Consider the following 13,085-nt stretch of genomic DNA (forward strand, 5'->3'; position numbering starts at 1 on the left):
GCTAATGCACCTGAAAAAGCAGTGTAAGATAGCCCAAAGTGCTTGGGCCCTGCACCCACGTGGGAAACCCAGAAGAAGCTCCTGGCTCCTGGCTTCAGCCTGGTCCAGTCCCAGCCGTTGTGACCATTTATGGAGTGAACCAGTGGATGGAAAACCTCTCTCTGTCTCCCTCTCTCTCTTTCAAATAAATAAAATAAATCTTAAAAGGAAAAAAAAAAACCCACTGATATTAATAGTTATTAGGTACTTTGTCAGGATAGAGAAAACATTCATAGCAGAAAATGAGTTTCAATTACTGCAAAGCTTTCTCCTATTTGGTTATAATTATTCACTAATTAACAGAAATTTCTCAACACTACTATAAACTTCATTAATATGAATTATTGTATCAAATCAAGACTGATTTGTTAGTTTTTTTGCTGAGGTTTGAATCATATATGGCTCCTGAATTCACGCAGACAATAAAATTCCAAAGTTTTAAACTGATGATGCAAAGGGGTTGGAAACACCTAGCCAATTAGGAGGAAGTCCTGAGGTCACTAGGTACATGCCCACGAGAGGGCTGGGTCTCCAAGCCTGAGCCTAGCCCAGCTACCCTCCCAGTTTCCTGATGTGCCACATGACCCTTCTTCCACCCCTGGTCTGCCATCACCACCCTCCAGCCACCAGATGATTGAACCAGTGGGGCCTATCCACTGTTGAACGGTGAGCCTCTAAAACTGTGAGCAGAAATAAGCCTCTTTTCCTTCAAAAGTTAGTTTTTCTGAGGTATTCTGTTGTCGTAATGAAAAGCTAACACAGTTCTGATAAACATCTTACAGTTATGTAAGACCCTAACAGAAGGGGAAGCTAAATGAAAGTAGAGAACTCTTTGAACTACTCTGTAGAACTTCCATTAGTCTGAAATTACCTAAAAAATTTTATACAAAAAATACAATCTCCTATATATATATTACAAATCTTCAATATACCTCATTAAGTCTCCTTAGACTTAACTTAATTATGTAAGTTACTAATGTAACTGAGAAGCAGAAAAGAGAAAATAGCCTTACTGTTTGGTTTCCTTTTAGTCGTAGACAATTCCTCCTCTTCTTCAGCTATTTGGGGGGAGCTCTCTGCCAAATAGGATTCATATTCTTCATGTGTTGTCCGATCAAACATATCTTCTAGGCTATCATTCATTTTTCTTTCTCCATCTAAGATAAAGAAGAGTGTTTTTCAGTGAGCAGATATATGTAATGAAGTGCTCACAACCATGTGTAAAAGGTGATTTTTAGTTGTAAGTCATCTTGTTAAGAGTGTTAATTCAGTGAATGTAAGTGGATACTAAATTGCAATGAATGTAATAAAATATTTAAAGACATCTTAAATCACAATTCTTACAGTGCAGTTTAATTTTTATTATTCATGCATGAAGTCAAGAGTAAATCCTCAAGTCTGGATAGTGTATATTTACAAAACTTTCATGTTCTATGTGCCCTTTACTCACGTGAAGAGAATGTTTTTGCTATAGACATATATCCCTTACAAATAAGTTTTCTTCTATCAGTTCCTGTAAACGTCAGACTAAACCCAAAAGAGTCTTACCAAAGAAACTGTGAAAAATAGAAAATAACTATTGAAATTTTTTCACCTATTTTTCTTAAAATTTTATTTATTTTCACTTTATTTGAAAGGCAGAGAGGTACAGAGAGCTTTTCCATAAGCTAGTTCACTTCTCAAATGTCTGCAACAGCCAGGGCTGCTCAATCCAGGTCTCCCACACAGATAGCAGGGACCCAAACACTTGAGCCACAACCTACTACCTTCCGAGGATGTGCATCAGCAGGCAGCTGGATTGAATGTGCAGTAGCTGGGACTCAAACCAGGCACTCTGATATGGGATGCAGGTGTCCCAAGTGTCAATCTAACTGGTGTGCCAAACACCTGCCATTTTCTCTACCTTCCCGCTTATTTTTCTAATGAAGTAGCAAAAAAAGTATTTTCTTGTATTATCATTAGTAGTTGGCAATTTACTATTGATAGAAATAATGAATTTAATATCTTATCTCATATGCCAAAGTACTAAATTCATCTTCAGAAATCTAACTCTGTAGAACTTCCATTAGTCTGAAATTACCTAAAATTTGTATGATATTTCCTATCATACAAGATTTTTCAAAACAGCAGAGTTTAAGAAATAACAGATATATGGGGCCAGTGCTGTGGTGCAGTAGGTTATTCCTCCGCCTAAGGCACCGGCATCCCATTTGGGCGCCGGTTCTAGTCCTGGCTGCTCCTCTTCTGATCTAGCTCTCTGCTGTGGCCTGGGAAAGTGGTGGAAGATGGCCTAAGTGCTTGGGTGCCTGCACCCTCGTGGGAGACCAGCAAGAAGCACCTGGCTCCTGGCATCTGACTGGCCCAGCTCCAGCTGTTGCAGCCATTTGGTGAGCGAACAGCGGAAGGAAGACCTTTCTCTCTGTCTCTCCCTCTCAGTGTCTGTAACTCTACTTCTCAAATAAATAAAATCTTTAAAAAAAAAAAAAAAAAAAAAAAAAAAAAGGAACAGAAATAGACCAGCTGGCTAACAAATGTAACAGACTGGAGTCCTAACAAGATTGCTTTAATTAAAATATTAGCGTCTCTCCTATTTCATTGTTCCTCCTGTCTTATCCACTTTATCTTTCTCCTACACTTAGCATCATCATCATACTACATATGTGCTAGTTTCTCCAATATTAGAATATAAGCTCCACGAGGCAGGCCCTTTTCTGTGTTTAGTTATTATTTGCAGTTCCTAGACTACCTCTTGGTACAGAATTTTTGCTTGACATTACTGAACGGCAAACAATTCTCTAGGGGCAAGTGTTTGATACAGTGTTAAGATGCTGCTTGGGACACTGGCTGCTTGGTTTGAGTCTGGCCCCTTCACTTCTGATTCAGCTTCCTGTTAATGTGCATCCTGGTGGCAGGAGACGGCAGCTCAAGTTTCTGGGTCCTTGCCTCCCACACAGAAGATCCAGACTGAGTTTTAGCCTCCTGCCTTCAGCAAGGCCCAGCCCTGGCTATTGTAGGCATTTGGGGAATGAACCAGTGGATGGAAGATCTCTGTTTCTTTGTCTCTGTCCCTCTGCATTTCAAATAAATCAAAATAAATAATTTAAAAACACATTTTTTCATGCTAAGGATGATTAATCTGTAAAAAACAATAAAAATAAATAAAATAAAAAAATAATTTAAAAAAACTTCTATGTGCCAGGTACTGTGCTAGGCATTCTGGAAGAACTCTGTATATGCCATTTAATAAGTTACAATGTTAAACTGCTGATCTGGTTCATGTGTATGTCTTACTTCTTACTATGAAATATCTGAAGACAGAGATACTATCTTTTTTGCTTTTTTAAGCTACAGATTTCTTAAATTTCTAAACCTTTTATTTTAGTTATACAAACTTCATGCATTTCATAAATACAACTTTAGGATCATAGTAATTCTTTCCACTCTATGCGCCCCCCCCCCCACTTTTTCTTCCTTCCTCTCTTATCCCCATTCTTATTTTTACTAAGATCTATTATCAATTAACTTTATACACATAAGATTAACTCTATACTAAGTAAAGAGTTCAACATATAGTATGAAAAAAAAACCTGTTCTTCAACAGTTGAGACAAGGGCTGTTCAAAGTCACTGCATCTCAAAGTGACAATTTCACTTCTATAGATTACCTTTTAGGTGCTCAGAGATGTTATCTGTATTGATCTTTCTATCTTAGCACCTAGTAAGTCTAACATCGGGTAGCCTAATGCAGAGTAGGGGTACAGAAAAACTTTGTTGAATTGCAATATTATCAGTAATTGGGAGCTTTTCTCATTATATTTCCTTTTCAATCAGTTCTAAGTGTTAAAAAAAAGATTTTCCTTTATGGAGCAGATTGTTTTCAAAATACAGCCTCAACAATGTTTCCTATTCCATGTGCTATTTGTACAACATGATGTTGACATTTCTCTCATTGACAGCCACTGAAGAAACACTGAGGTCTATGTTTGCTCACTTTGAAGCTGGGGATATCTCTGACACTATGCAACTTTCAAGATCATAAAAACACCATGTACCTCTGCTTTTCTCTCTTTTCTACCCCAGTAAGTGGGGTACTCACTGTGGAAGTTTAGCCTCTATGTCATAAGGAAGCTCCAACAAGCCCCCGTGGAAAGAGCACATAAAGAAGTCCTGAGACTGAAAAGTCACCCTCCAGCTTCCCAGCCCTGCTGTTCCTTATCCTTCTACCATCTGCACACAGCTACACGAGAGACCTTGAGATAGACCTCTCCAGCTAAGCCCTTTCTGAATTGGTGAGCCACAGAAAATAAAGAAAAGAAAAGCATTGCTGTTTAATCCACAAGTTCTGGGGGTGATTTATTATGCCACAATAGTTTCTGTAACAATTTATTTAATTATCTCTATAAACTAAACTCATTAGTCCAAGTTCTAGTCTTATTTCACATGATACTTGCTTCAAATACATTTTGGAAACTATTGTGTTCTTTGAATCAACTAGATAGATTTAAAGCCAAAGTAGTCAGTCATACTTTAGTTTTTTTTGTTTTGTTTTGTTTTTGTTTTTTGTTTTTTGACAGGCAGAGTTAGACAGTGAGAGAGACAGAGAGAAAGGTCTTCCTTCTGTTGGTACACCCCCCAAATAGCTGCTATGGCCAGCACGCTGCGCTGATCTGAAGCCAAGAACCAGGTGCTTCCTCCCTGTCTCCCATGTCAGTGCAGGGCCCAAGCACGTGGGCCATCCTCCACCGCCTTCCCGGGCCACAGCAGAGAGCTGGACTATAAGAGGAGCAACCAGGACAGAATCCGGTGCCCCTACTGGGACTAGAACCTGGGGTACCGGTGCTGCAGGCGGAGGATTAGCCTATTGAGCTGCGGTGCTGGTCCAACACAGGATTCTTTATATGCTTCATAAAAAAATTTATCTCAACCAGACATTAGTGAACTTTTTCTCAAAAGGACTGGTAGTAAGTATTTTAAACATGTGGGGCCATGGGGCCTCCGCACCAACCACTCACTGATTTCCGTCATTGTCTAGTACAAGTAGCCATGGGCAACACATCAATACAGAAAGAGGTTGTGTGGCAATAAAACTTAATTTTAACTCGCTGTAGTTTACTGACCCCTGGACATAACTTGATTTCTTTCTGAAATAAAAATTATTTAGGTTAAAGGTGTTTTTCCCCCCCCAAAATACTGAATTGAGCTTTCCTAAGAGGAAAATAAAATTAACAAAGCAGGGGAAAAAACAAACTGGTTTATGGTGAGGAGAACATGGTGTTCATCAGTGCAACAGTACAATGACCAACTTTCCCCCCATATTTTTATCAAAAACAAAAAAATCTTACTTGGACTTTTTTCTCCCTTCTGCTCTTGCTTTTTCATTTTTGAAAGTATGGTTTCACTGACCAATGTGCAGTCCATGCCTACTGTTTCTCCTCCCAATCTTGACTGACTGCCATCCTGGAAAAATATTTTTAAAAAAATCTAAAACAATTATCCCTTTGTGGCCTTATATTTACTTTTCACAAAAACAAATTGATAAAATAAACAATAAATCTTTCAGTTTTTAAGAATGAACTCATATTCACATTTGTATTTTAACAACAGCTACAAAGGGAGAGCTACTGACACCAAACTCCCTGGAGCTTGTGCTACCTTTCTTCTCCAGTTTGTCTCACTGTAATGAACACCAATGTACACTAATAGCAAAACCAAATATGATTTCTTTCTTGGTATATATATCACCTATTTAAACATTTTGTTGTGAACATGCTACTAAAGTAAAAGACAACTTCTCAAATTACTTAGAATCATAAGGCAAAAAAGTATTTTCAGTATGAATTTTAATTATAAAAATAGTCAACTGGGAATATGAATTTTCTTTTTGAAGCAACATGACTTCACAGCTAATCAAGATGGATGATAAATTATTTGGATAACAATTATTTAAAATATATTACTAGTACCTTATATTACTTATAAAACTACATGAATGTTTCCTAGCAAAAGTCTTTAAAGTCAGGAAATATTACCCTTTCAAAACATCATAAAGTGAGAATAACAAGTACCTTTATTTCGCAGTTTTTTGAGTAAGTAAATGTAGATTTTAAGAGAAATCTGATGATCTTAAGGTCTTAGAGTGAGTCAGAAAAGAAGGTTGACTAACAGCTCACTAGAATTAAAATCAGATGTGTTTTCATTCTACTTGTAACTTACCTTTGTATCTATTACAGTGATATCCATTTTATACTGAGAAAGGTCTGCTCCTGGATCTACACTCCACTGGATATTTTCAAAGGATACATCTTAAATAAGGAGGAAAAAATACGTAAAAATTCCCATCACTTTAAAACATTATAGGGCCACAGAGTAGTACACATGGAACATTATGCGTCTGGTAAAGGGCTTGTATCTAGGTTGCAGAATGAACTTTCACAACTCAATATTAAAAAGATAAATGTCCCAATAAAAGATGGGCAAAGGATCTGATCAGCCAGTTCTTCAAGAAGATACATGAATGGCCAATAAGTACATGAAAAGATGCTCAGCATCAGCTGCCCTTGGGAAGTGCAAGACCATAATGACACTTCGTCACACTGGCAAGAATCAGGGAGACAAACAAATGTTAGTAAGGACATGTAGAAACTGGAACCCTCCATGTTGCTGGTGGGAATGTGAAAAGGTGAGTTGCTTTGGAAAACATTTCATCAGTCCCTCACAAGGTTTAACACAGAGTCAGCATATGGTTCAGTAATTTCTCTCCTAGGTAGACCTTAAGAAAAATGAAAACATACATCCATAGAAAGACTTGTACACAAATGTTCACAGAAGCACTGTTCGTAATAGCAAAAACATAGAAACAAATAAAATGAGTGGGCAAATAAAACATGTACAATGTAATGTTCTTCAGCAATAACAAGGAAATATTAATATGTTATAATATGGATGAAAATTGAAAACATTATGCCAAGTGAAAGAGGTCACAAAAGACCACATATTGATTCCATTTATATGAAAACTCCAGATTAGGCAAATATATGAAAACAAATTAGATTAGTGGTACCTAGGTTTTGGAAGGAGTTTGGAAAATGGCAAAAATGTTCTAAATTTAGAATATAGTGATGGTTGTACAATCCCATGAATATACCAAAACCAGTGAACTGTCCACTTTCATGAGTGATTTTTATGATGTGAATTATATTTCAATACAAACATTTTTTTAAAAAAGTTAAAATTATAACACTGGAGGGGTTTTTAATGTATGCCTATATAATACATGATAACTACATAAAGTATAGTTGCAGTGGTACAAATATTACCTCCAATAGATCCTGAAAGATGAAGTAGCTATACTGTAATCGCTGGGATAACCATGAAAATAGTAAAAACAAAGGGGCAGGTGTTTAGTGTGGCAGGTAAGTCACTGCTTAGAAAACGTGCATCCTATAGTGGAGTGCCTGGTTCTAGTCCCAGCTGCTCCACTTTGGATCCAGCTTCCTGCTAATGTGCACCATGAGAGGCAGCAGACGATGGCTCAAATACCTGGGTTCCTGCCACTCACACAGGAGATCCAGATTGAGTTCCATGATCCTGGTGTAGCCCTGGCTGTTGTGGACATTTGGAGAGTGAACCAGCAGAAAAGATAACTCTCTTTCTCTCTCCCAGGGTCCCACAACCATTTCAAATCAACATGAAAAGTTTAAAAAAAATAAAAACAAAAAGCTAAAAAAATTCAGGAATAAGATGGTAAAAAAGGTTTTCATGCAGAGACTGAAACTGTCACTGGAAGAACAATTAAAATTATGTGCTTCAGGAAAAAAGGAAAATAAATCCAGAATGAAGGAGTAACTTGCCAATGAAGGATAAAGGAAAAACATAGTGTACTTGAACTTACAGAAGTGTCTGGTGACTGAAAAGACAAAAGGACTTTTTTTAAACACAACAAAATTATGAAACAATACATAAACATATGAAATCAAATAATGTTTTCAAATAAGAAGTTGAAAAGCCTGTCAATACATGTATACATGTATTGACAGACATACCTGTAAAGGCCAAGAACAACATGTCACCCAGGGAGTGAGCAACAAGTTTAGATAAGGAAAGTTCTAATTTTTATTTTTTTAAAATAAAATACAGTTAATTTTTTTAACCTTCTGTAAAGAAAACAGATTCCCTCCCCACCAAAAAAAAAAAAAAAAAAAAAATCCTCACAAGTAAATCCATAAAATCACCTATAAAAGCACCAAAAGATCTCAATTACTTTTTTCAAAAAGCACAAGAGCAGAAAAATCACAGTCAAATGTAACCAGTGAAAATTATACTGCAAATACAGACTCATGCAGGAAGAAGTTACGATTTTTTTTTTTTCAAAACAACTCAATCTCTTCAAAAGAATATAAAGAATCTAACTTCAAAGTCATTAAAAGAGTGCTCTCCTACCTATAGTGTACACACCTTGGTTGTTCTGCAGAGGCTTTGCTTTAGCCATTCTGCAAGGATTTAACTGAAGAACTGATGCAAGTTCACATCCTCCCTGGACAGACCTATTTTTTATTCTTATTGGCTCATGAGAACTAGCACCCTGAAAAAGAAATGACTATTAGCTTCTAGATGAAATCACATCAATTTTAATCAAGATCATTAACACTTATACAAACCTTCATGTCATCAAAAAGATTTTCTGTTTCCAAAGTTTCACGTGGACGTAGAGGAATTTTGAAGACAGGATTTTCTTCTTTTATTTGTAATGGTATTTTATTTTCTGGAGAGCATTTACTCAAGGACTGGAGGGTGCACTCCTGTGAATGGGGCTCTTCTGGGGAATCTTTGGGTAACATGCAGCTCCCACCCAAAGCCTTGCGGCTTGAGGAAGAGCCCTTGGGAATGGGTTTCAAGGCCTCATATAGAGTCACTTGTCTCAGTCTGTTTTTAGAGGTCTCACTTCCTTGGCTTTTCTCTTGCCGATGAGAAGCTGAAAACCGATCTGACAGATCTAGAGGTTTATCCATCATATAATCCCCATTCAAGGGAAAGTGACTGTCTCTTGGAAAAGGAAAAGCATTTTCTTTATCAAAAGAGGCTTGAGGGCAGCTGACTTCAAGTTCATTTTCCTCCTCAGTTTTCTTCCTTTTGGATGCTCTGCCTCCCAGTGATTTCAAGGGCACCAAAGCTTTATCAGTAATAGAATCTTTAGTATGATCAGCACTCTCCTGTTCATCAGTGGATTCACTTACATTTTTGCTTAAAAGTATCTGCTTATTAGAAGATGATTGGCTAATGACCTTGTTCACTTCAGACCCTAGATTACGATGTGTGAAAAGGACACTGTCCTCAGATTTTGATCTAGTTTTCTCTGATCTTGAAACCGAAGTATTGTTAAAAGGGGCCAATTTCAGATGGCTTTTTTTCCCAGTCTCTAAAAGAGAAGGGGATAAACTTGTATTCAAAACTAAACTAGTTTTCACATTAGAGGTAGCTCCAAATACAGGAGATGACACCCGAGTAGACACTTCTTCTTGAGAAGGAATCATTGAAGTAGAATCTGAAAACCTAAACAAATAAATAGTGGTAAGATTTTTTTTTTCCTAATAAAGACATAGGGCAAACATTAAAAGATAAGCATAATGAGAAGTACTTTACTAACACAGAATTAACAGTAAGGTCTTATCTATCAATTAGAAGCAGATGATCAGAATTTAAGATAGTTCATAGCTGTTGGCTTCTGTATCTGGCTGACAAGAGAAAAGCAAAAGAAAATGATACAGAAGTCTTAATATCATAATACATCTATAAAAATTTTTTCCTCTAACTTAAGTAACTGTTATATACAAAAATCAGATTTTAACAAATCCTACTGAGGACTCAAATTCTTATACTACAGTACTGAATATAAGTTAAGACCCAGCCTGTTCCTAGCAGAGGAGGTAACTGTAGAAAGACTAGGTTTAAGTTTGATGAAAATGTGAGGTGGGTAACAGCTTTGGTGCTGGTACTTAATACTGTGCAGCTTTAAAAAAGACATTTAACCTTATGGAGCTACATTTCTGTTATCTCTTTAAAAAATGGAATAGTAAACCTACTTTAATGAGTTACTACGATGACAGATTGAATGTGACATAAGTATCTAAAAACCAACAGCTATCATAAGAAGCAAAATATTCATGTTCTTAACGGAGGTTCTGAAATTAGCAAAACTGAGACACAAAACAGTCTTAGAAGATCACCTAAGCATACAGATGCATTTGTATAACATATACATTTTGGAAATACAAATCCAAATGCATAATTGGGTCTTTAAAGAGGGAGAGTATCAAGTTTGGGAACCCTTTAAGTACTGCTTGGTGGACATAAAGAAGGTATCTACCAATAATACCAATCTCTCTATTGTCCTACAGTTAAGATCACAATAGGTCATAAATTGGGGAGATATTTTTAAGATAAATATTAATATAACCAGAATAATATGCCAAAGGAGAAAAATGGAATTCACTGTAATGGGATCTCAGCCATAGCTTGCAAGTTTTCACCAGTGTCCCAAATTACCTTAAACAATCTTCACTAATTTTTGTGGATTCCTCAAAAGGCTGCTTCTTGTGATTTCCTTCCACACAGGGATAGAGCTCATCACCAAGAGGGCTCCTTGGACCTTGACATTCCTTCAATAATAAAATATGAAGTATATCCATATATTGAAATTTTATTCATCCTTAAAACAAGATAAAGTATCAACAAATGCTAGCATGTGAATGAACCTAAAAAATATGATAAAGGAGAGGCAGTGTTGTGGCATAGTAGGCCTAAGTGTCTGCCTGCAGTGCCGGCATCCCCTCTGGGAGCTAGTTCTAGACCTGGCTACTCCACTTTGTGATCCAGCTCCCTGCTAATGGCCTGGGAAAGCAATGGAAGATGGCCAAAGTGCTTGGTCCCTCGCACCCTTATTGGAAACCCAGAAGGTCCTTGCTCCTGACTTCGGATCAGCCTAGCTTTGGCCACTGCAGTCATTTGGGGAGTAAACCAGTGGGTGGCAGACCTCTCTCTCTGTCTCTCCCTTTCTGTCTCTCAAATAAATCTTAAAAAAAAAATGCTACAGGAAAAAAGACTCAATAGTTGCATAAAGTACATTCCATTAATATGAATTACTCAGAACAGGAAAACCCATAGGGACAGAGGCTGCAAGGAAGTGAAGCCTGGGGACTGAATGTTTACTGGTGAAGTTTTCTTCTTTCTTTATTTTTATTTGACAGGTAGAGTTATAGATAGTGAGAGAGAGACAGAGAGAAAGGTCTTCCTTCTGTTAGTTCACTCCCCTAATGGCCGCTACAGCCAGTGCTGCGCCGATCTGAAGCCAGGAGCCGGGTGCTTCCTCCTGGTCTCCCATGTGGGTGCAGGGCCCAAGCACTTGGGCCATTCTCTGCTGCCCTCCTGGGCCACAGCAGAGAGCCGGACTGGAAGAGAAGCAACCAGGACTAGTACCCAGCGTCCCAACCAGGACTAGAACCCGGGGTGCCAGGGCAACAGCTGGAGGATTAGCCAAGTGAGACATTGTGCCAGCCACTGAAGTTTTCTTTTGAAATGATAAAAATACTTTAGAACTAGATAGAGGTCACAGTTGCACAATATTGTCAATGTACTAAATGTACACTTTAAATTATTAATTTTATGTTATGTGAATTCATTTATAATAAAAAAGTGGAATGCCTTTTGTGTATAAAGAGAAAAGCAGTAATATTTTAATATCTTACATAAATATATTATAATACTGATATATAAAACTTCAACTCAAATAAATGTTATCAAGATTAGGGAAGCAAAGATGATTAACTATACTGGTGGGCAATGAATCTAAACGATCAGTTATGTATCAGTGCTTCTCAAATTTTAACATGCATAGAAGTCAACTGGTGATCTTGTTAAAATGGAAGTTCAGGGGACTGGTGTTCTGAGTGGGTAAAGCCACCATCTGCAGTGCCAGCCTCCCATATGGGTGCCAGTCTATGTCCTTGCTGCTCCAGTTGCAATTCAGCTCACTGCTAATGTGCCTGGGAAAAGCAGTGGAAGATGTCCCAAGTGCTTGGGCCCCTGTACCCTCGTGGGAGACCAAAAAAAGTGGGAGGCCCAGACCTGGCTATTGCTGCCATTTGGGGAGTGAACCAGCTGACTGTCTCTCCCTCTCTGTAACTCTGACTTGCAAATAAATAAATACATAAATCAGATAAACAAAAGTGCAAGTTCAGCAGGTCTGAAATTCTAAAAAGTTTCAAAACAGATGAAGGAGTAGACAAATGGCCTAGTAATTAAGATGCTGTTCGGATGCTCACGTCCCTTTTTGGTGTGTCTGGGTTTGACACTTGGCTCTGGTTCCTGATTCTAGCTTTCTTCTAATGCAGACCCTGGGAAACACCAGTGCCGGCCCCAGCAGTTGGGTTCCTGCCACCCACATGGGAGACTTGGATTGAGTTCCCAGCTCCTGGCAAGTCTGCCCTACCCTAGGTCACTGCAAGCACAGATGGAGTAGACCAGCAGATGGAGCTCTGTCTCTCAAAATAAAAAGATGCAGTTACTTTTGGCTGTGGATTGCTTTGGGCAGCAAGATTTTAGGTGTCAGCTCCTTTAATTTCTTTGGTGTATAAACCACTGACTTGCCAAGTTTACAGTAAAAGGGAATTATAATTCATTGAAACATTTAAAATTCAAAGATTGAAAACTACCCAGTATCATCTGAAGAAGGATTTCAAACTATAGAAGTCAAAAAAATCCAAATATAATGGAAAATTTAGTTCTATTTTTAGAAATTCAGTGGCAAGACAATTCTGTAATAAAACACATATATTTACTAAAGGAATATTATTTTAAAGCTGTGTCAAAATGTAAGTTTTCCTTAAAATTGAAGAATCAAATTTTCTCTCTCCTAGGGATAAATTAAGAAAAAAAGAAAGAGTATGTAAACTTGTCTGATATAAGGAGGCATCAAATAACAAAAAGAAAATCATGAGGGCATTCTCTGACAGTCACTAGAAATTAGGTCTAAGTGGTTGGCAGTTCTTATCA

At 37.6% G+C, this 13,085-nt stretch overlaps 1 protein-coding gene across 8 annotated transcripts in view; it reads right to left on the reverse strand.

Annotated features, from left to right (window-relative positions):
* The window catches only part of RBBP8 (RB binding protein 8, endonuclease), a 106,705-nt gene that overhangs the window by 14,782 nt on the left and 78,838 nt on the right, over window positions 1-13,085 (reverse strand). For 6 of the 8 annotated variants that reach the window (XM_051851353.2, XM_051851350.2, XM_070050397.1 and 3 more), the window contains 6 exons: window positions 10,581-10,693; window positions 8,696-9,587; window positions 8,478-8,619; window positions 6,252-6,340; window positions 5,381-5,495; window positions 1,053-1,196 (listed from right to left, as the gene is read on the reverse strand). In XM_051851353.2, the coding sequence (XP_051707313.2) occupies window positions 1,053-1,196; window positions 5,381-5,495; window positions 6,252-6,340; window positions 8,478-8,619; window positions 8,696-9,587; window positions 10,581-10,693 (1,495 nt within the window). The remainder of the gene's footprint in view (window positions 1-1,052; window positions 1,197-5,380; window positions 5,496-6,251; window positions 6,341-8,477; window positions 8,620-8,695; window positions 9,588-10,580; window positions 10,694-13,085) is intronic. The other 2 variants (XM_008261135.4, XM_051851352.2) reach the window with 1 other exon arrangement.

The sequence above is a fragment of the Oryctolagus cuniculus genome, chromosome 10 (genome assembly GCF_964237555.1).
Source record: "Oryctolagus cuniculus chromosome 10, mOryCun1.1, whole genome shotgun sequence".
NCBI lineage: Eukaryota > Metazoa > Chordata > Mammalia > Lagomorpha > Leporidae > Oryctolagus > Oryctolagus cuniculus.